We start from the raw sequence: 24,456 nt of genomic DNA, 5'->3' as shown, positions 1-24,456 counted from the left end.
TTTTCATCACCCCATACTTAACAGATAGTGTCTAGTAGTTATATGATCTCCTCATTTGAATTCCTATCATCCACATCAAAGGCAGAGAGCTCAGGCCCCTGAAGAAATTTTCTATTAACAACCTTACTACTATTAATTAATTCTTTTTTTTAATTTATAATTTTGATATTGTAATTAATAAAAGGGTTACATGATATTTGCCAGATAGAAGGTGCATTAATTCACATACATTGATACCCTTTCACATGTCTTGGTACCCATCACCCTCCCCCCACCCACCACCCACCCCCCGTCTTGGTTTTCCCCCCTTCCCTATCAAATTTCAAATAACCAAATTCAAATATATCCAATATATCAGATAACAAAGTGAGATACTGTAACAATATGAGATAACCAAGAGACAGCAAAGGAGATGAAAGATAACATAGTACATTAAGGACAACAATCATTCATTATATGGCTTTTGTTTCAGTATCCTGGAGGTCCTTTCAATTAGCTTCATACTATATGGCCTTATATATCAAGGTTTTGCTCTATTGCAGATCTCTGCTAGTAGAGCCCAAGGTTTCTACTGATTATGCCGAATGAGGGAAACCATTGAGCCTAAGTTCTTTTGAGTCTGGCTTACTTCACTTAATATGATTTTTTCTAAGTCTTTCCATTTCCTAACAAATGGGGCGATGTCATTCTTTCTGACAGCAGCATAGAATTCTATTGTGTACAAATACCACAACTTGTTGATCCACTCATCAACTGAGGGACATCTAGGTTGGTTCCATATCTTTGCTATGGTGAATAATGCTGCAATGAACATTGTTGTGCTAGTGGATTTAGTATGCCCTAGATTCTGGATGGTTGGGTAAATGCCAAGTAGTGGAATTGCTGGGTCATAGGGGAGTTCTATGTTTAGCCTTTTGAGGCACTGCCATACTGCTTTCCATAGTGGTTGAACGAGTTTGCACTCCCACCAACAGTGTAGTAGTGATCCCTCCTGGCCACATCCCCTCCAGCATCTGTTATTATTCGTTTTCCTGATCCTGGCCATTCCAACTGGAGTGAGGTGGAGTCTTAGAGTTGTTTTGATTTGCATTTCTTTTATGACCAGAGATGTTGAGCATTTCTTCATGTGTCTATAGGCCATTTTGGTTTCTTCTTCAGAGAAGACTCTCTTTAAGTCTTTGGCCCATTTTTTAATGGGATGGTTGTTACTTTTAGTTTTGGTGTGATTAAATTTTTTGAGCTGTTGATATATTTTAGATATGAGGCCTTTGTCCGTTGTTTGCTTGGTGAAGATCTCCTCCCACTCTGTAGGCTTCCTAATTAATTTACTAGCTATGTCCTTTGCCATACGAAATCTCTGCAGTTTAATGCAGTCCCACTTATCCAGCCTTTCTTTGATTTGTTGTGATTCTTGGTCCTTATTAAGAAAGTTTCGACCTGTGCCAAGGAGGCCTAGTGTATCTCCTATTCCTTCCTGTAAAGTTTTCAGTGTGTCAGCTTTTACCTCCAGGTCTTTGATCCATTTGGAGTTAATTCTAGTGCAGTGTGACAAAGAAGGATCCAACTTCAGTTTTCTGCAGATGCTTAACCAGTTCTGCCAGCACAACTTATTGAAGAGGCTGTCTTCCTTCCATTCTATTTTTTTGGCTCCCTTGTCAAAGATTAGGTGGCCATAGGTCTGTGGTTTAGTATCTGGGTCCTCAGTTCTATTCCATTGGTCTTCAGGCCTGTTCTTGTGCCAGTACCAAGCTGTTTTGGTAATTGTAGCTCTATAATAGAGTCTAAAGTTTGGAATTAAAATTCCTCCAGCGCTGTTCTTTCTGCTAAGAAGTGTTTTTGCTATACGGGGACTTTTATTATTCCATATGAAATTTTGGATTGCCTCTTCTATTTCTTTAAAGAATGCCATTGGGATATTGACGGGTATTGCGTTGAATTTGTAGATAGCCCTTGGCAAGATTGTCATTTTCACAATGTTGATTCTACCAATCCAGGAGCATGGGAGGTTTTTCCATTTTATTAATTAATTCTTGAAGTCATTTTGTCCTAGTGAGTTTCCTATTCTTTTTCAGAATTTTACTTTTTTATTTTTAAAAAATATTTTATCTTTATCTCTATTATAGGAGGGTGAAAATTATTTTTTATAATGCATCTTGATCAGAGCCACCCTTCCTATCATTCTCTGCCCCTCACCTATCCTTCTTCCTACCTGTCTCATCAAGTTTTCTAGATTCATTTTAACGTTTCCTATTTTTTTTTTTAGATAAAGGAGATGTCGTGGGGGACATCATAGAATTGCATTTAAGTGGGAAATTCCCTTTACCAATGTATGTGATACTTACCTCAATAGTCTATCAAAGCATGCAAAAACTCTCCTTCATTTAATAAAAATGTCATTGCACCAAAACCTTACAGAGATAATCTGAATTACTAAAGTTGGATTCACATTGACTGTGACTCTAGTAGGATGAGGCAGACAGACCTGGTGTCAAGATCAACCTGACTGATGTAGGCAATCCCCATTTCAAAAACCAGATCAAGTGAAACCAAACAGCATAAAAACAAAACAAACAAACAAAGAAAGACAAGACATTGGGCCCAGCAAGGGTTTCCAGAATTTTATTCTTATGTTATGGAGTGAATTCATGTTACTTTCCTCTATCCAGCCTCACAAACTGTGCTAGGACATGCAAGTGAAGGCCAGCATAGTTTAGAATAAAATGTTCTTCCTTCTAGTGGGAATCATAGTATCTCTCTGGAGTTCTGAGTAAAGCAGTGAAAAGTTTGGAAGTCTGTACCATAGTAGTCAAATGAATCTAAAATAAAAGCTTTATATGATTTTCCAGCTGAGTAAAGGCTTTTCTTCTCTAGCCATCACAAGCTTACTGATCTTGTTAGTTTGAAAAGATGGGAGAAAACTGGAAATTTATGTTTTTGATGTACAGCTGTATAGTATGCACCACCCAATGTTTCAAAGTCTCCTCTTTCTCTTTCAGGGCCCTGGATTTAGCATTAAAAAATGGCCAGCTTACTATTTTTTTAACCTTTTTTGCTAATACATGACCCTCAAAATTAAAACCTAAACTGATTTTGAACAGTCTTTTTTTTTTTTTTTGCTAGTGCTAGAGAGTAAGAGACTCTTTAAATGTGGCCATGAAAGTTATCTTCTTTCCCTAAATCAGTGGAACTTACAGTGTAGTTCTGGACACACGTCATTACTATAATCAGAGACTTTGCTAGAATTTCTAAATACTTAAAAAATTGCAAACTGTGGGTGGTGCCCCAAAATGCTGTTTGAGAACCCTTAGTTGATAAGCTAGCTGATTTAATTATGCTAGTATTTGCCTTAAAGTCTTTGAAAACAATTAGTAAAAGCCAAGCAAATTGAAAATAATACCGTCATTGCCCTCATGCTTTCTAGGGTTTAAAATACCACATACTGGGGCCAGGAGTTTGGCCTAGTGGTAGAGTGCCTGCCTTAGCATGCACAAAGATCAAGGTTCCATTCCTCAGTACCAGATACATAGAAAAAGGGAAAAGTATGGGGGTGAATGGGGGTGGGGGGGAGGGTAATGGGGACCAAGACATGTGAAAGGGTATCAATGTATGTGAATTAATGCACCTTCTATCTGGCAAATATCATGTGACCTTTTTATTAATTACAATAAAAAATATCAAAAAAAAAAGAAAAAGGCAAAAGTGGTGCTGTAGTGGTAGAGCTCTACCACTCCAGTGAGAAAGCCCAAGGAGAGTGCTAAGGCCCTGAGTTCAAGCCCCAGGACTGGCAAAAAAAAAAGTACCACATACCTGGTGCTTTTCTTTCCACTTTTAATTTCTATCACAAAGTGCACAAAGATCTTAAGCGCTAGGAATGATGATGCTGACTCATGTCCTAACTTACCACTATTCCTCTGCAATGGAGGAGGACTTGTTACAATGAGACTGGTATGCAATTTATCTCCCAGTATGGGGCTTATTATTCAGAACAAAGCTTTTATGTTAGGCCCTCTGAGAGCAGAGCCTTGTTTAAGAAATGAGTTGCAAATAACCGATTTGGGGAGGTAATCTAAAGACAAATAGATGTAGAAGAGAAAAGGAAGGATGAGGTAAGAAAGAAAAGCAATCTCCAGGCATAATGGCCAGCTGTGTCTAGTGGGAACTCAATTCTCTCAGGACCTTCCTACCAAAGGAAATTTTCAACTGAAGGAAAAGTGGCTGAAGTATTTATCCACTCGCTACCTTAGCTTTAGAGTTTAAGGGTTTCCCTCATGGGTCATTAAATCTCTTGTACTTTGGGGCAGCATCTATTTGTGTGCCCAAAGGGTCCCTGGTGTCAGGCAAGGACTTTGAACAGAGATGGAAGATATATACCACACTTGAGATTTAACACTGTCAGTATGTGTAAGATGAGTCAGTTCTTACAGAGCTGCTCCATAAAGTCTGGAGAGACAAGGTGATCAGAACTGGTATTGGAAGCATTTGTTTAAGTGGATGAATTGCAAATGCAGCCAGAAAAATCAGAGCACACTGAATTTCTGCCTGAACTCCCCTGAGTACTGTTCCAAAAAAGTAGAAGAGGTAAGCTGATAAAACTCAAAGGGACATTGGATATCTTCGGGGAGAACTATCTCAGCAGAAACAGGTAATGATATATTTGTAAAGTAAAAACGAGCTGGGTTAAGACTCTGCCCTACCTAACACACACCTTTTTGGATTAGGGGAAAAATTCACTTTCTGTCATGATTAACAATTAAGGAGAAGCTGGGAAAAATAAAATAGATGTTTTGGTTGTAGAAATATAGCATCAGATTGTGTCTACACTGCTATTGAAAGATGAAAGCCTAGAAAAGAGCAGTCTCAACAAAGAATATAAACCAAATGTGAGTTGCTAAGAATTCGATACATCAAAGGATGACGCTGGAGGCACAAGCTTTGGAACATGATAAAAGTTTATTAATACTGACATTTACTCAACCACCCAACTATTCCTCTACAATATCAAACTCAAATTCACAGCCAAGGTACTAAGATTTCATCGCTAAATTCAAATAAAAATTCTCCAGGGAGTAAAGGAACAATGACACAGAAAGGAAATGGAGACATAGAGACAACATGTTGGTTTTCTAAAATGTGTACAATGGGAAAGACAAGTTACATAAAGTAAAAAATGTTGAAATTTGAATTATGAATAATATCTACATCTAAATACTCTTGTAATTACTGTGGATTTGGATTACTTAGAGTAAACATTGATTGTGATAATGTCCTGAATCTGTTTCTTATATGTGATTAAAGCAAAATTAGGATAACTTAATAAATTGTGAATACTAAGCGAATTCATAGGTTTTTCCTCAAAATGATGGTCATTTATTTGATAGGATAATAATTGAAAAGTGAAAAGGAGAAACAGAATGGAGAAGAAAAAAGGAATGGTTACAAGGACATGAAGCACGTAATATGACAAGAGAGAGGAAGAGATAGGGGGACACACAGGAACAAGACAGATACACTGAAAATGACAAAGAGACAAGACAGAAACAGAGATATGAAAACTTGAACAGCATTGTGTGTATAAAGTAGTTCAAGACATGGTAAATAGCCAATCTTTAAAATCACAAATACAACATTTTTGTCATGCTGAACAAATTAAGACTATATGCAATACTTAAAATGGACAGAAATGATCAGCGACAAAATTGAAGATGATCTAAAAGAGAGAAAGCAAGGGAGAGGGAGGGGGAGAGAGACGGAGAGAATGGTGACTATGAAAGTTTAAACACATAACTAAAGGTATTTTCCCCCAAATATAGGATCTGAAAGTCTTACTTTTAAGTAGAAAGGAATCAACTAGTCATACTACCTTTCTTCCTGTATCAGTACTTGAAGTATTAGAAGCCTGGGAGCAGCCAGTTCAAATCTATGTTCCAAAGAGCAATGGTTCCAGAAGCTATGAGCACACTTTGCAATGACAGCCACAGCGATTTCATCCTCCTGGGCTTCTCCGACAAGCCATATTTAGAGAAGGTCCTTTTCTGGGTCATTTTGATCTTCTATGGCTTGACCATTTCAGGAAATATGGTCATCATGCTTGTTTCCTGGCTGGATCCCAAACTCCAGATCCCCATGTATTTCTTCCTCTCCAACCTTTCCTTCCTGGACCTGTGCTTCACCAGCAGCTGTGTGCCTCAGATGCTGCTGAATTTCTGGGGCCCAGAGAAGACCATCAGCTACACTGGCTGTGCCATTCAACTTTACATCTTCCTGTGGATTGGAGCCACTGAATGTGTCCTTCTTGTTGTCATGGCTTTTGACCGCTATGTAGCAGTGTGTCACCCACTGCAATATGTGGCTATCATGCACAGTAGAGTCTGTGTGCAGCTGGCTGTCCTTGCCTGGGGAACTGGCTTGGTTCACTCTCTGATTCAGTCCCATGCCACCTTCCAGTTACCGTTTTGCTCTAGCCGGATGCTAGATGGCCTTTTTTGTGAAATCCCAACCCTGATTCAGATCTCCAGTGCAGACACTACCTACAATGAAGTCCTAATGTCGGTAGCTAGTATTATTCTCCTTGTGATGCCCTTGATCCTTATCCTTGTCTCCTATGGTGCCATTGCCAAGGCAGTGCTGAGGATAAAGTCAGCAGCTGGACGGAAGAAAGCCTTGGGCACCTGCACTTCTCACCTTCTAGTGGTCTCCCTCTTCTATGGTACCGTCACTAGTGTCTACCTGCAACCCAAAAATCACTACGCTCACGAGCGTGGCAAGTTTCTCACCCTGTTCTACACTGTAGTGACCCCAACTCTTAACCCCCTCATCTACACTCTAAGGAACAAGGAGGTAAAGGGGGCACTAATGAGATTAGGGAAGAAAACCTGGAATTTCCAAACTAATATCTAGTCAGGATAATCTATGCCGATTGCTAAATGTAAAGAGAATAGAGAAATAGAGAATAATCTTATCATGGAAATCTTGAAGTTAGGTTAGTTAGGAAAGTGATGCATTTCCTGGAGGAAATAATTAACTAATTTCATTTGTTTTAATCATTGATGAAGAACAAATTCTTCATTATGTTCTTTAAACACAATGTGATATAGAAATCAATGTATTTTATAATCCTTGTCTTCATTTGGGAGGAATGAAACACAAAACTTGCAAATAAAATATAATGTAAACTATGCTTTTCCATTTTTTGCTTTATTTTTTTTATTGTAATTAGTAAAAGGGTTACATGATATTTGCCAGATAGAAGGTGCATTAATTCACATACATTGATACCCTTTCACATGTCTTGGTACCCGTTTCCCTCCCCCCCATCCCCCCCACCCGTCTTGGTTTTCCCCCCTTCCCTATCAAATTTCAAATATCCAAATACAAATAAATTCAATATATCAGATAACAAAGTGAGATACTATACCAATATGAGATAAACAAGGGACAGCAAAGGAGATGAGAGACAACATAGTACATTAAGGACAACAATCACTCATTATATGGCTTTTGTTTCAATATCCTGGAGGTCTTTTCAATTAGCTTCACATTATATGTCCTTATGTATCAAGATTTTGCTCTATTGCAAATCTCTGCTAGTAGAGCCCAAGGTTTCTACTGATTATGACGAATGAGGGAAACCATTGAGCCTAACTTCCTTTGAGTCTGGCTTACTTCACTTAATATGATTTTTTCTAAGTCTTTCCATTTCCTAACAAATGGGGCGATGTCATTCTTTCTGACAGCAGCATAGAATTCCATTGTGTACAAATACCACAACTTGTTGATCCACTCATCAACTGAGGGACATCTAGGTTGGTTCCATTATCTTTGCTATGGTGAATAGTGCTGTAAACTATGCTTTTCCATTTACTACACTTTTTTTTCATTCTACTTTTCTATAAGTTGAAGTAGTTCTTTTATTCAAGAACTGAGAACCTACACATTTTTTTCAGTTTGGAGACAGCTGTGTTTGAACAAACTTACATGCACATCTTTTTTTTTTGGATTCTTTTTTTTTTTTTTTTTGCCAGTCCTGAGGCTTGAACTCAGGGTCTGAGCACTGTCCTTGGGCTTTCTCAAGGCTACAGCTCTACCACTTGAGTGACAGCAGCATGTCCAGCTTTTTCTATTGTATGTGGTACCAAGGAATCAAAGCCGAGCCTTTGTGCATGCTAGGCAAGAACTCTACCAGTAGGCCATGCTCCCAGCCCATACATGCATATGTCGACTTAAGTCTTATGGCTGTTCCTTCTGTCTTCCTGTCTGTTTGACCATTGATGAGGTGTGAGTTGCTACCACTACCCAGAAAAAAAGCAAACCTTGCTAACTGTTCTGTGCCCATCTGCCCTAATATTATCTTGGGTTCTCAATTATTAGAGTTCTATTTTCTCACTCACTCAAAGTTCCTAATTTAATAAAATGTTGCTTAGTATATGGCCTTCCTTCCTTCCCTCCCTCCCTCCCTCCCTCCCTTCCTCCCTCCCTTCCTTCCTTCTTTCCTTCCTTCCTACCTGCCTACCTGCCTTCCTGCCTTCCTGCCTTCCTGTCTTCCTTTCATGCTTGTATCAGTCCTAAGGAATTAACTGTGCTGTCCCTGAGCTTTTGAGCTCAAGGCAAACACTCTACCAATTGAGCCACAACTCCATTTTTGGTTTTTGGTGGTTAATTGGAAATAAGAATCTCATGGAATTTCCTGCCCTAGCTGGCTTCAAACTGAAATCCTCAAATCTCAGCCTCCTGAGTAGCTGGGATTACAGAAGTCAGAAATTGGCAGTGGCTAATAGGAGGCAGCGTTAATAGATACAATGCTCTACTCAGATCCCAGTTTCAGAATGAAGGCATTATTGCCTCAAGGGCTATATGTGATATTGAGATATGTCACTTATCTGATACCTTCTTTTGGGGTGATTTCATTTTAGTGGAGCTCCTTTGTTTAAACACAAAGTTTGGTTTTTATTTTCCCCCTAGGAAATCTAAATTTAATCCTAAGGGAGTTTTGAAAGTCGACCTATTTCCCCAACTCAAGATGTCTCTTAATCCTTCATTCCATACTGATGAATCTCTGTAGGACATAGTGGAATTTTGTAAAGCTAGAAATCTAACTTGACTTTATGTTATCTTTAATCCCATTTTCTTTTTATGATACTGGTCCAATAAACCTAAATGCTTGTCTCCAACCCTGACTCTGCTTCCTGTGAAACTTCAATTTTGATGTATGGCAATACATCTGCAGTCACACTTCCACCAAATGACACCTATCCCTGGTTTAAGCAGTTATAACCAACATTAAATGTCCAGAGAATAGGCATAGTCATCAACTAGAACACTACAGGCAAGAAAAGGTAAACGTATATTAATAGAAGGTGTCAATATTTTATGAACAAATGCTTCCATACTCCAGGGTTAAATAATTTGGTGCATCAACTAGCCAAGAGACTAGCTGATCTATTTAGTGATTGATACCACTGGAAGAATCCAGCGCTGAAATCTGATTTTTCTATGGAGCAGTAAGCTTATACTTTCAACAGCAGCATTTTCAAAAAGATTATGCTCTGTTTCCATCATTTCAAGCCCATCTACAACACTGAGGATTCATTGTAAATAAAAAAATTGACACTCATTATAATCAAATTCCCTCATAGCTCTGCTTTTACCATACCCTGAAGTTTTTAGACTGTCATGCATTTACTTTCATTTGATTCAAAGAATTTTTTTTCAGTTTCTCTTATGAATTCCTCATTGAGCTTCTTGAAAAATGTGGTATCAAATCTCCAAGTAGTTATGTAACTTCTACAGTTTCTTTGGTTTGTAGTTTTGTCTCATATCCATCTGCAAAATTAACTTATGCTGATATGCTTTGTGGCCCAATTTTGAGAAAAAAAAGAGATCTCCTATCAATAATCTAATGATAAAAACTGTCATTGTGCACAGTGCCAAGAAAGTGCTGATATGTTATGATCAGAACTGGTTCCAGACAAAAACCACACTACATTAGAGGAGCAGTCCATGTGAGGAACTGCATCTAGTTATGAAAACATGACTCCTTGAAAAAAATATTGACGAGATGAGCTAGAAGTCTAAGAAGAAAACAAGAACATAATAATTAGCACCAGGAGTTACAGCTAGAAAAAAATGTAAAGAAACTTCAAATTGAATCAGCGCTAGGCAGAGATGCTCCTTTCTAAAGCTACATTGTTGTTCTTTCTCCTTCCGTATTATATATAATTTAATATTACATATATTTCAAGTGTTCATTTACCTGGACTTGAATCCAGGACCTCTCTCATGCCAGAGCCCAATCCTCTCCATACGTATTCTTATTTTACCTTTGGGGAAAAGAAGTAAATTTCTGGGAAAGGGAGGTGATGAATAATTGCAAAATCAAATGGCTATGGAAAAGCCAGAAGTTTCATAAAAGAGATTAAACATGTACAACATCTGAGAAACACTGCTTTTGGGGGCAGTTTTAATACATTTGGGCTATAAAATTACTAATATTTCATGTCATATTTTTGTGAGGCATACAAAATCTATTTTCAAAAACCTAAATACTGGACCAGGAGTTTGGCCTCGTGGTAAAGTGCTTGCCTAGCATGCACGAAGACCCAGGTTCGATTCCTTGGTACCACATGCATAGAGAAAAGCCGGAAGTGGTGCTGAGGCTCAGGTAGTAGAGCTCTAGCCTTGAGAAAGCCCAAGGACAGTGCTCAGGCCCTGAGCTCAAGCCTGGGACTGGCAAAAAAAAATACCTTAAATACTGTGGTGATAAAATTCATTATTCTCTGTGTTTTCTTTTGGAATTGGAGCAGATTCAGTGTACCCTTTTTTCATCCATATATGACACAAGAGTGTCTCTGTCTAGGCTCTTTGCATGTCCTTTCACCTTCATAAGAAGACTGATACCTGAGACAAGACTGATGATACCTGAGACAAAAAAGGCCTTTCCATTCCCAAGGTCTCAGTTAAGTATAAGAAACAATGAAAGGAACCAGGAATGGACTACAGGATAAGTTCTGTCCATAGGACACCGTGTCTCCTAGAAAAGAACCTCTTCCCTTTTATGCTTTCTCAACAATGGAAGGTCTGGTACTTTCTAACCTGTGAACAACTCATTTCCTGAGCATTCTTCCAAGGGTTTCCTTTCTAGTCTACTTCCAGAACCAGGTATTGTAGCCTACATTCCATAAACTGGATAGGAAATTAGGTGCAAATTACTAATTTTGGAAGTGATTACAAACAAAAATAGATAATGCCAAGGAAAGAGTAGCACAGGTAAGAAAGAAAGGAAGATAGGTGTAAAAGAGCCAGGCTGAGTGCAATGGGAATTTTGTTCTCTCAGGACTGTCCCAAAAAAGGAAATTGTGACGAGTGGCAGAAACCTCTATGTACTTATTTCTACTTTCAGTTGTCTGAGAGTTTCCCTAGGGTAATTAAATACTTTGAAGTTTGGGGCAGCATTTGTCATTATGCCAAATGGACTCCCACAGTATCCAACAAGACCTTGTGGCCCAGAAGGAAGAAATATACAGCAGTTCAGGTGTATCATTGTTAGTGTGGATGAGATGAATCTGAGTTCATATCAGGTCACTCATCACAGCTGCACTGAAATGCAAGCTGCACTGAGGAGATGAGTAGCGTGAGCACCAGAGCCTTCTGCTTCCTAGAGGATGAAATGCAAACTCTGGTACACATTCGCAGGTCTGGGAAAGGGAACATTAGATTTCTTCTTGAACTTCTCTGGTTAATCTTTGGAAAAGTAGAAAGGTAAGTTAAAAAAAAATCAAAGGGACACCTGTAATTCTAGCTACTCAGGAGGCTGAGATCGGAAGATCACTGTTCAAAGCCAGCCCAGGCACTAAAGAATGGTAGGCTCTTATCTAAAATTAACTACTAGAAAACAGGAATGGGGCTGTGGCTCAAGGGGTGGGGGGTAGCCTTGAGCTGAAGAGCTCAGGGTCAGTGTTCAGGCCCAGAGTTCAAGCCCTGTGATCCACAAAAAAAAAAAAAAAAACCAAAGGGTGTTATGTATTTTTAGCAAAAAATACATTACAGAGATACAATACAGAGATGCAATTTCTTGCAGTTTTTTCATACTGGAAATGAGGTAGGCCCGAACTTTGCCCCTAGCCAAAATGCTTTTGTAAGTAGTTCACTATAGGAAAAATGCATTTCCTTCGTGATTAGGAAAACAGGGGGGCGGGGAGAGAAGAATTGGAGGTGAATGTAAATGTATTTGATCATCAAAATATTTGTAAATGATTGTTAAAAGAAAACTGGAGGTAATATTGATCAAGATATGTTATGTTTATAAACTGTTAAATGGCAACTCCTTTTTATAACTACATAAAGAGAGAAAACTGGAATGGGAGGAACAATCTGAGCAGACAAAAATGAACCAGAAGGTGGTTGCAATGAAAGTTGGTAAGAAAGGATGGAATTAGAGATCATGCATTTTGGATATGGGAAAGTGTAAAATCCCTTACAGATTCAAAATAAACCTCTATTATAATAGCAAATTCACATTCACTACCAAAGCCTAGCAATTCAAAAATCAAATTTACAAATTAAAAAGGAGACCAGAGTCATCAAGACAATAGATTCCCCACAATGCATAGAACATTAAGGAAAATTTTAAGCAGGTAAAAATAACATGGTGAAATTTGAACTACAAGGACTTATGTCTTTAAATGACCTGAAAAAAGTATTATTAGAGATAGCCCGTATATTAGTGATACTGATGATTATGAAATTTAAAAAAAAATCTCCTTGTAGTACGTGTATATTTATATATCATGCCATTAATATGACTGTGATAGATTAATAATACCTTATAATATCTCATAGTGCTACTTAGAATCATAGCATTGACCATTTAACATAACATTATTTTCAAAGATTTAAATTTTTCATTTTAATTCCATGGTTTTTTGTCTTATCCCATACACTTTTTCTATCATTCTATATCATCACCCCTCTGAGAACCATACTCATATATGAAATTTGGGAATCGTTAAACAGGAATTCAGATTCCTTAAAAGTGAAGAATGTGAAATATTAGAAGGGATGATCAAATCATACAGTTTATTTCATGAAAATGATATTCCACATTGATATATGTGCGCTATAATACAAATATCCATAATCTATGAATGGCAGGAAATTGTATAAATGAAGTTTTTTCAAGTTCTTTTTCATGAAGATAATCTAGAGATATGACACCCTCATAAATATTGCCTTCATTCATACTTGCTGAAAAACAATGGTTGTAAATTTTGATGCTTTCTATTTGGAACGATCCTTGCAATCTTATCAACATTTTTATTATAGCTAACTTATGTTGAAGAGTCAAATAATACCATATAGCCTTTTTTAGTACTTTCCTTGTTTTTTTCACATCTGTTCTTTCCAGTAATAATAAATATATCAGGATATATACATATCAAAATGGATAGACAAATCGAGGACAAGATTAGAAACTTCATGAGGTGAGAGCATGAAAATGTCTAAGGGATTATATAAACTCAGAGATTCACAGATTACATGAAAAGCTAAATGAAGGAAACGAAAAAGTGAAGGGAAAAAGTGGAGAGCACAGTAGGACAAGAGAGATGGAGAGAAGAGAGAAACATGGGAGATAAATTGAGAATCAGCTATACAAAAGTAGAATGGTGGAACAGAGATGAAAGATAACAAATAGGGGAAAATACCATATAAATGTATAAACTATTCAATAAATGTGAAAATATTCAATCTTTAACAGCAAAGATGCAACCTATCCCAAATTCAGCAAAGCCATTGATGCTAGCAAGTACTAAAATATATTTTGGACAAAGTTTACATGAATATCTATGATGAGGCACAAAGCTGAAGAAGATATAAAATGGAAGACATCCATAGTGGTGGCTATTGAACACAAAAGCACTTCACTAAATGCTTACCCAAAATACAGGAGCTGAAGATCTTATCCATTAGTAGAACAACAAACAAAACAAGTCATATTTCTTTTCCCATGACTGAAGTGTAAGTATCACAGGCTTTTGAGCATCAGACTTTTGAGCCATCTCTGAAAGAAGCAATTCTTCCCAGAAGAGATGACCATACTCTGCAATGACAGCCACAGCGATTTCATCTTCCTGGGCTTCTCCGACAAGCCATATTTGGAGAAGGTCCTTTTCTGGGTCATTTTGATCTTCTATGGCTTGACCGTTTCAGGAAATATGGTCATCATGCTTGTTTCCTGGCTGGATCCCAAACTCCAGATCCCCATGTATTTCTTCCTCTCCAACCTTTCCTTCCTGGACCTGTGCTTCACCAGCAGCTGTGTGCCTCAGATGCTGCTGAATTTCTGGGGCCCAGAGAAGACCATCAGCTACACTGGCTGTGCCATTCAACTCTACATTTTCCTGTGGCTTGGAGCCACTGAATGTGTCCTTCTTGTTGTCATGGCTTTTGACCGCTATGTAGCAGTGTGTCATCCACTGCAATATGTGACTATCATGCACAGCAGAGTCTGTGTGCAGCTGGCTGTCCTTGCCTGGGGGACTGGCTTGGTTCAGTCTCTGATCCAGTCCTCTGCCACCCTCCAACTACCCTTCTGCTCCCATCGAATGATAAATGATATCGTGTGTGAAGTCCCAGCCCTGATTCAGCTCTCCAGTGCAGACACTACTTACAATGAAGTCCTGATGTCCATAACCAGTATTATTCTCCTCGTGGTGCCCTTGATCCTTATCCTTTCCTCTTATGCTGCTATTGCAATGACGGTGATGAGGATAACTTCAGCAGCTGGACAGAAGAAAGCCTTGAGCACCTGCACTTCTCACCTTCTAGTGGTCTCCCTCTTCTATGGCACAGTCACAGGGGTCTATCTTCAACCCAAAAATCCATATGCTCATGAAAGGGGCAAGTTTCTCACCCTGTTCTACACTGTAGTGACGCCAACTCTTAACCCCCTCATCTATACTCTGAGGAACAAGGAGGTAAAAGGGGCACTAATGAGATTAGGGAGGAAGACCTGAGATTCCCCAAATTCAGATAAAGATTCCTGTATGTTTGCCTGTTGTTGAGCTTAAAAATAACGAGCTTGTCCTGGGAGATGGCCCAGTGGTAGCCTAGCATGCACAAACACCCAGTTTAATTCCTTGGGACCACATACATAAAAAAAGCTAGAAGTGGTGCTGTGGCTCAAGTGGTTGAGGTCTAGCTTTGACAAAGTCCAAGGACAATTCTCAGGCACTGAGTTCAAGACTGGGAAAAAATAAAAAATAAATCAAGAACTATAAAATTTTAAAACATGGGGGTTATGCTATACCTAACTAGGAAAGAGGTAAGTATAATTATAATTTTGCTTTCAATCATGGATTGGGTCTAATTTCTTCATGATGATTTTTAAGCATAGCATGTTATAGGAATTTTTCTATTGTGGTATTATCTTGCAGTAAGTGAAAAAAAAACCCACATAGTTGCAAAATAAAATATCAAGTCTTAAGCATCATATTTTGCCTTTCCTTTTTTTCATTAATTTGCTTTTAAAGTTGTAGTGGTTCATTCATTCAAAAGTCTAGAAGCCTACAAAATTCCTAGTTTGGCCACAGAGGTATTAAACAAACTCACTTGGACTTCTCAACTTAAATCTAATGATTCAGTGATTTGTGTTTCTTCTCTCCTTGCCTCAGTTTGACCACTGATGAATATGGGTTGTTAGCACTATCCAGTGTAACTACACCAACATGATACTGTGCCCATGGGTCTCAGTATTATGCTTGACATATTTGCTTTTCAGTTATAGGGTTCAAGTTCTTTTTTTCTCCCTTCTAAGTTCTTTTTTTTTTTGGTCATTTCCAGGGATTGAACTGTGGGCCTAAGCACTGGCCTTTGCCTTGCTAAAGGCTAGGCCTCTACCACTTGAGCCACAATAATCCTGCAGTACCATGAAACCTGGGTTCTCATGAATGCTGGGCAAACACACTACCAGTAGGCCAAACTAACAGACCCTTGAATTCTTAATGTAATAAAATGTTTGTCTTTTAACAGATTCTATTCTTATTCTTTTAATGTGTAGACACCAGCTTATTTCTTGTCAACCTGTTATAGACTAGGTGCTAATGGTAGGATGGCAGATCAAGGATACAAAAATCATCCGTGTCAGAGAGATGATTGTCTAATGGCAGAGACAGATATTCATCAAAATAATTTGTATTTATTATCCTAGTAGAAAGAATGGTTCTTCAGTTCTTGCACAAGACTCATTACTATATCATGTGATGTTTTTGATGGGGGAGGTAGGCAGGACTAGGGTTTGTACTCAGAACCTCACCTTTGCTAAGCCAACATGCCACTTGAGCCATGTTCCCATTCTGTTTTGTTTTAGTTGTTTTAGTAAGAGAGTTGGCCTTTTAGCCTAGACCAGCCTTAAGTCTTATCCTTCTACTTCTGCTTCCCCCACACAGTTAGGACACAAATAGATATCACCACACCTGACTCTTTGCTGTGATGAGGTCTCACTAAGATTTTTGGCCAAGCTACCTTCAAACATGATTCTTCAGGTTTCTACTTCCTGAGTGGTGGGGATTAGACAAGCACCATGTGTCCTGGATTTTGACTTTTGATTATAACACAAGAAAAAGAGGGTACTTACTGTTTTGAAGTCTTGCTTGACTTTTACTTTCCTTTATTAACTAAAATCATGATTTATGTTTTGGATCCCTGATTGACCTTCTAATTTGCTTTACCCAATCCTCAGTACATGCCTTTCATATATTAGTTCTTGTCATCTAGAACTAGGATCAAACCATGCTCCTGCCTGTTTTCTAGTTTAAATGTGCTTCCAACTTCATATTAAATATGTAATAAAAAATGTTCCTGAGCTGGCTTATCTACTTAGTGACTTTCATAAGAAGGGCCCAGATCTGAACCCTGATTTCTAGAGATGGTAAGCTTAAATTCTGAGGTATTTCTTCATGTATCCTCTCTCTCACAAATCTGTCCGTGCAACAGGTCATATATATGGCCTGCCTTCTAGCCTATAAATTCGATTACTACATTAAGGATTCATTGTGTTAAAGAAAATAATAAAGACTGAGTTTCAGGTCTAGTGGCTCATGCCTATAATCCTAGCTACTCAGGAGATTGAGATATATGCATGGTGGTTCGAATCCAGCTAAGAAAATAATGTCGGTGAGATTCTTATCTCCAATAAATCACTCAGAAAAAGTCAGAAATGATGCCATGGCCCAAGTGGGAGAGAGCTAGCCTGAAGCACGGAGAGGCTCAGGGACAGAGTGCAGGCCCATAGTTCAAGACCCAGGGCAATAAGGAAGAAGAGGAAGAAGAAGAAGAAGAAGAAGAAGAAGAAGAAGGAGGAGGAGGAGGAGGAGGAGGAGGAGGAGGAGGAGGAGGAGGAGGAGAAGAAGAAGAAGAAGAAGAAGAAGAAGAAGAAGAAGAAGAAGAAGAAGAAGAGAAGAAGAAGACCAAGAGGAGGAGGAGGAGGAAGAGGAGGAGGAGGACGAGGAAGAAGAAGAAGAAGGAGGAGAAGAAGAAGAAGAAGAAGAAGAAGAAGAAGAAGAAGAAGAAGAAGAAGAAGAAGAAGAAGAGAAGAAGAAGACCAAGAGGAGGAGGAGGAGGAAGAGGAGGAGGAGGACGAGGAAGAAGAAGAAGAAGAAGGAGGAGGAGGAGGAGGAGGAGGAGGAGGAGGAGGAGGAGGAGAAGGAGGAGGAGAAGGAGAAGGAGAAGGAGGAGGAGAAGGAGAAGGAGGAGAAGGAGAAGGAGGAGAAGGAGAAGGAGGAGAAGGAGAAGGAAAGAAGGAGGAGAAGAAGGAGGAGGAGGAGGAAGAGGAGGAAGAAGAGGAGAAAAGACAGTATTATTAATTTCTGGCAATTTCCCTCTTTGTACACCATCATCATGTCCTACAGGTTTTGGTAGATTGTGCTTCTATTTTCTTTTGATTTAAGGCATTTAAAATTTTCTCCTTGAGAAAGACCCACAGTTTGCTGAAATGTGGATCATGTGTTTCTATTTCTGCAGTATCTATGTCAAAGTTTTCTACAGAAATGGAAATCTTTTCATTACTGGTAGGGATGGAAAACTAACCACATCATTTGACTATTGGGGAAAGAGCTATAATAAAATGTGGCTATGTAGGTGTCTCTATTGTATGTTGAAATACAGCCCTTCAGATATATGCCTAGAAGTAGATCCTATAGTGGCTCTAAGTTTTAATTTTCAGGAGCCTCCATTTTAATTTCCAAACTGGCTACACTCATTTACATCCCCATAAACATACCTTTTATCATGCTCTCGGCAGACATTGTTTCTGAATAGAAGTCACTCTGGCTGGAAAAAGATGGAATTTCAGTGATGGTTGGCCTTTCATTTCCTTTACGGCTAAGGCTTTTGAACATTTCTTTATATATTTATTGGCTAACTTTATATGTTCTTTGTGAATTTTGTGATAATAATATTTAACATTTATTAGCTGATGTATTTGTTCTATAAGTGTTGGGGTTTTTTTAGCTCTTGAGTTTATGTTCCCTAAACTGGAGAAGAAATTCACTAATTTGGACAGTTTTCACTAGAAAGGTATGGAGGAAAAGTAAGTCAAGATAAAGAAGATAAGATTATAGGCATGAAATAGCATGCCTACCTCAATGGTTTCCCTCATCTGTAATAACTGCCACACATGTAGGACTCTCCTAGCAGAGGATTACAATAGCTTAAAACTTAGATACATAAGGTCATATAAGATGAGACTAAATGAAAGGATCTCTAGGGTATGGAAATAAAAGCTTTATCTTGTGTGATTATTGTTCTTAATATACTATGCTATTTCTCTTCTCTGTTGTTGCCCTTATAGTTAATTTCATACTGTTACTGTATCTGACTTTGTTACCTGGTATATTGTATATAAATTTATTTGATTATTTGAAATAGGGAAGGGAGAAAAACAAGATGATTAGAAAGGGGTGAGGAAAGAGAAATGGGGAAAAAAACATGAGAAGTGTTATCAATATGTGAGAAGTAATGCACCTACTACCTGATAAATGTAACTGTGACCTCTCTATACATTACCCTGACAATAAAAAAAGAAAAAGAAATAGCCTGCCTATATGCCATGGGAATTTAATTCTCACAGGACTATCCCATATAAAAGAAACTGTGAGGAGTGCCTGAAAACATTTATCCATTTGCTTTTATCTTCCATATTTTGAGTGTCCTCCCTAGGGTAATTAAATCCCTTACAATTCCAAGCAACACTTGTCCATGTGCCAAATGGATTCCCATGTTACCAGGCCCAACACTTTGACATAGAGAGAAGACATAGTCGTCAATTCAGGCAGTGGTAGTGTGGATGAGATGATCTGAGTTTGTCTCAGGACATTCATTTTAGCACAACTTGAATACTGGTGTGTTGAAAAGACAATATACTTCAGTACCAAGGCCTTCTGCTTCTTAGAGCTTTGAATGCAAACTCTTGCTCACAAAATCAAGTAAAGGAATCAAAGAGCACTGGATTTCTTCATGAACTCCCTTGGGTAGTCTCTGCAAAAATCAGAGAGGTAAGCTGAACAAAAAAACCCTCTAAGGGTGTTTGATATTTTCAGTAAAAAAAAAAAATCTCGGCCAAGGCAGAGGAATGAATTCGAATTCCTGTATTTTGCATACTGAAAACACTCTCTGTCCCTTTTATTCATTGCATTATTGAGACTTTGAGGGTTGAGATTCCGGAGCTTTTTAGTATACTCTGGGTATTAGGCCCTTGATAAACATATAGAGGGCAAAGATAGCCTGAAGTTACTTAGCTATGTCCTTTCCTGTGTAGAAACTTTTAGGCTGATACAGTTCCATTTGACAATACTCTCTCCTCTATGTGGAACCCCAGAAATGCTACTCAACATTTTTGCCTAGGTCACAAAGTTCTAATGTTTCCTATAACATGTTCTATACAATTTTGCATGCAATCTTTTCAACAAGCATAACTAAATCTTGGAAGGATTAATCAGTATCGAAGTATAAGCTCTAAGAAAACACAGAAAAAGGTATTTACTGAAGACCAGACAGCACACAGATGTCTGAGTGATTATTGAACCTCAGGAACATACAGAGCAAGTTAAAAGGAAGAATGGAAGGGGTGACATTGTCCAAAGGAAAGGTATTCCTAGTCTGACTTATGTAAATGTAACCCATTTGTTTATAACATTATCAAATAAAAATTTGAAATATAGGAATGGAAGAGAGGAAAAAGACCGAGAGTGAAAAGAATTCATTTGAAAACCCAGGACGGCAACAGAGATGAAAATGACAAAGAGAAATGTGGAAGAAACACAATTAGATAAATTAATATACCAATATACAGAAATAAAAGGATAAAAGAAACAGGGCTAAAAGGCATTAAGCATGAAGAGCACCAAAAATTAATACATAAAATCCAATAAGTGTGATAAATATTTAATTTGCCCCATCAAAGATGCAACATGTTTCATATTTAACAAAGTGATTTACATGAGCGAGTGCTTCCATGTATTTTGGACACTATTTACAATGAACATTGATGGCCAAATAAAAAATAGTAGAAGATGTAAAAGAGAAAAGAAGGGTGAATTGTGGGTATAAAACATTAAAACCTGTTATGATTTTTTTTTATTCTGCTCCAAATTCAGGAGATGAAAGTGTCACTCTAGTTAGAGTCCAGAGGAAGAAAGCAGGTCCTACAGCTCATCTTGATGTCTGCACTAGAATCATTACGGGTTTTAAGCATCAAATATTGAAATACCCTCCACGTAAGGGATTGTCCCAGAAGCTATGAGCACACTTTGCAATGACAGCCACAGCGATTTCATCCTCCTGGGCTTCTCCGACAAGCCATATTTGGAGAAGGTCCTTTTCTGGGTCATTTTGATCTTCTATGGCTTGACCGTTTCAGGAAATATGGTCATCATGCTTGTTTCCTGGCTGGATCCCAAACTCCAGATCCCCATGTATTTCTTCCTCTCCAACCTTTCCTTCCTGGACCTGTGCTTCACCAGCAGCTGTGTGCCTCAGATGCTGCTGAATTTCTGGGGCCCAGAGAAGACCATCAGCTACACTGGCTGTGCCATTCAACTCTACGTCTTCATGTGGCTTGGAGCCACTGAATGTGTCCTTCTTGTTGTCATGGCTTTTGACCGCTATGTAGCAGTGTGTCATCCACTGCAATATGTGACTATCATGCACAGCAGAGTCTGTGTGCAGCTGGCTGTCCTTGCCTGGGGGACTGGCTTGGTTCAGTCTCTGATCCAAGCTCCTGCCACCCTCCGGCTACCATTTTGCTCTCATCGAATGGTTGATGACCTATTGTGTGAAGTCCCAGCTTTAATTCAACTCTCTAGTATAGACACTACTTATAATGAAATACAGTTGTCTATTGCTAGTTTTATTCTTTTAGTAGTGCCCTTGATTATTATCCTTGTCTCCTATGGTGCCATTGCCAAGGCAGTGCTGAGGATAAAGTCAGCAGCTGGACAGAAGAAAGCCTTGGGCACCTGCACTTCTCATCTTCTGGTGGTCTTCCTCTTCTACGGCACTGTTACAGGTGTCTACCTTACACCCAAAGACCCCTATGTGCCTGAACGGGGCAAGTTTCTCACCCTTTTCTACACTGTAGTCACTCCAGCTCTCAATCCCCTCATCTATACTCTGAGGAACAAAGAGGTAAAAGGGGCACTAATGAGATTGGCAAAGAAGAGATGGGATTTCTAGATTACCTGAACTTGCTGAGGTATGTTTGCTGCTTGCTGAACTTAAAAATATAGACCAGAATCTTTTCCTAAGTTTTCCCTACCGAAGTTGGGAAGAATTGCATTTTTGTTGTAGCAGTTTGAGTCACCAGGCATTTGTTGGGCCCTCTGTTTTTGTTGTTCTTTTATCCGCTCCCTCCATTTTTAATGATAGAAACAAACAAACAAAAACCATTTAAAACCAAAGCTTCTGGAAGAATCACTTGTTCTTGCCGGTCTTGTATCTCTCCTCAAACTTGACCTTGGCCTCCCATCAAACCTTGCGTTTAAGAGTTGAGTCTCTCATGTGAAAGGGTATCAATGTATGTGAATTAATGCATCTTCTATCTGGCAAATATCATGTAACCCTTTTACTAATTACAATAAAAAACAAAAAAGGAAATAAAAAAAAGAGTTGAGTCTCTGAAGACATCCTTACTGACAACAATTTTATCCAAAGGGATGTTCACAGAATACTTTGTGGGATACTTCAGGGATAGCGATCAATTCCAGCCACCAAAGCATGTCTGTAGGGGCGATCTGAAGTGCCCTCATCAATATTCTTCACGATGACGGCTTTGCGTCCTGAGCAGAGGCCAGCCAGACCAGCACCACTTTCCCGGGTTTCATGAACTTGCCCATTTCAACGGCACCCTGCAGGCCTGCAGCCTGTTATTCTTATTGAAGCACAATACTATAACAAATTTCTTTTTTTTTTGAAAAATATATTCTATACATTTCACTTGGGTACACAAAGTAAAATATTTGTGAAATAAAACATCAAGCCGTATGCATCTTTTTTTTGCATTTTACTTTTTTAAACTACAACTAAGTGTCTAAAGTTCCTAGACACAGACTTTAAGACTTTCATGTACTTCTGAACTTGACTCTTACAGCTGCTTGTTCTCTATGGCTCCTATCTCCCTTTGTAGTATAGAATATTACTGATGTGTGAAATCCTACCAGGATAGCCAAACTCACTGTTCTGGATTGCTTCTCTAATAAGATTACATGTCATTTGCTTTTTGTTTTTTCCCAATCCCAGGGCTCGAACTCAGAGCCTGAGCACTGTTCTTGGGCTTTCTAAGGCATAGTTCTCTGCCACTTGAGCCACAGCACCACTTCTGGCTATTTCTAAGTATGTGGTACTAAGGAACTGAACATGGGTCTTTGTGCATGCTCAGAAAAGACTCTTACAACTAGGCTGAACTTCTGGCCCTGTCCTTGGTTTTTGATACTCTGTGCCCACTATTATTAAATTAGACCAATTTTCCTTCACTCTAAAATTCTTTATAAACAATTATGCTGCTACAGAGACGTGAAATTTGCTTTTTTGTTTATTCCTGATGCTCTGCTATTTGAGCCACGTGTCCCCATCTGGTCTTCTGCTAGTCAACTGGTAATAAGACTTACCAACTTGTCTTTCTCAGCTGATTTTGAACCTCAATTTCCTGATCTCAGTCTCCAAACTAGCTAGCATTAGAGGCAGGAGCCATAGGAAACTGGCTTCCAAATTCCTACTTTAATGAAATATTTTTCATCTATCAGATATAATGTTTATTCTAATTGATGTTCATTTAATTTTATTGTCATTCATTTAACATTTTTTTGCCTGTCACAGAGTTTGAACTCAGGGCCTAAGCACTGTCCTTGTGTTTTCTCAAGGCTAGAGCTCTACCACTTGTGCCTTAGCACCACTTCCAGCTTTTTCTATGTATGTGGTAAGCTAGGCAAGCACTCCACACTAGGCCAAACTCCAGGGGTGTCATTTATTTAATTTTTTGGATGAAGTCTCCCTGACTCTTTGCTTATTTATGCTGGCCTCAAAGTCTTACCTCCTAAGCTCCCTTTTCTGGAGTAGCTGTGATTACTGGTATATACCATCCTGCCCAGTGCTGTGAGACTTTTACTTTTAAATATCATTCAAAAGAAAATTTGCCAGTCCTGGGGCTTAAACTCAGGGCATGAGCACTGAACTTGGGCTTGCTCAAGGCTAGAGTTCTACCACTTGAGCCACCACTTCCATCTTTTCCTATGTATGTGGTACCAAGGACTTGAATCCAGGGCTTTGTGCATGCTATGCAAGCACTTTACCACTAGGCCAACCTCTCAGCCCTGAAAAATATTTTTATTGTGCTTTCCAGTCATGTTTAACTTCTTTCATTTCTTAATTAAAATAATAAGCTCAGATTGCTGACCCCATCTGTGTTTTTTAATGCATTTTGCACGATCCTCACTGCATGACTCCTATGTGACAGTGCATCTTTGTCACATGGAATGAGAATCAGGCAATGTTCCAGCCTCCACGTTCCTGATGAACTGTACTGCTAGTTAAATTGCCCATAAAAATCATAGTAGTTGAGGAGAAACTAGAAGACAAAGTTGTTTTGTGGCATTTTAGTTTACAATTGTAGGAAATCAGGGACTTGAGGTTCCCAGGGGAAAATGACAATGTGGATGTCAAGGTGAGAGGTTTTGTTCAGCCATTGAAACAAGGTTAGGACATGTGTAGGAGTACGTTTTGAGCAATTCCTGAATAGTAAAAGGCCTATTTCTCTATCTCTAAAATTCTTGCCAAAGTTTACAGGAATGTGTAGAAAGCAAATGACATCGGTAAAAAACTGGGTGCCCTTCTACTTGAGAATAAGAGTCATATGGAAAAGCTGTTCCAATTAAGAATCTTCAGAATAACTTGAGTTCAACCATCTGCCTGGGC

The 24,456-nt window shown here is 38.7% G+C and overlaps 3 protein-coding genes and 1 pseudogene across 3 annotated transcripts; 3 read left to right on the top strand and 1 right to left on the bottom strand.

Annotated features, from left to right (window-relative positions):
- The first annotated feature begins 5,949 nt into the window (after positions 1-5,949).
- Positions 5,950-6,897, top strand: LOC150048046 (olfactory receptor 2H2-like). The gene has a single exon (XM_090355261.1). The coding sequence runs from the start codon at positions 5,950-5,952 to the stop codon at positions 6,895-6,897; it is 948 nt and encodes a 315-aa protein (XP_090211387.1).
- A 7,184-nt stretch (positions 6,898-14,081) lies between these two features.
- LOC150048045 (olfactory receptor 2H2-like) lies at positions 14,082-15,008 on the top strand. The gene has a single exon (XM_090355355.1). It carries the CDS (start codon positions 14,082-14,084, stop codon positions 15,006-15,008), a length of 927 nt encoding a protein of 308 aa, XP_090211481.1.
- Positions 15,009-20,787: 5,779 nt separating this feature from the next.
- LOC150048044 (olfactory receptor 2H2-like) lies at positions 20,788-21,723 on the top strand. Its single transcript, XM_090355260.1, has one exon. It carries the CDS (start codon positions 20,788-20,790, stop codon positions 21,721-21,723), a length of 936 nt encoding a protein of 311 aa, XP_090211386.1.
- Positions 21,724-21,960: 237 nt separating this feature from the next.
- Positions 21,961-22,382, bottom strand: LOC150048043 (large ribosomal subunit protein eL27 pseudogene; annotated as a pseudogene).
- Positions 22,383-24,456: the final 2,074 nt, after the last annotated feature.

This window comes from Megascapheus bottae, chromosome 22 (genome assembly GCF_031878675.1).
Source record: "Megascapheus bottae isolate mThoBot1 chromosome 22, mThoBot2.hap1, whole genome shotgun sequence".
NCBI classification, from domain to species: domain Eukaryota; kingdom Metazoa; phylum Chordata; class Mammalia; order Rodentia; family Geomyidae; genus Megascapheus; species Megascapheus bottae.
This window is presented reverse-complemented; position numbering and strand designations above follow the sequence as displayed.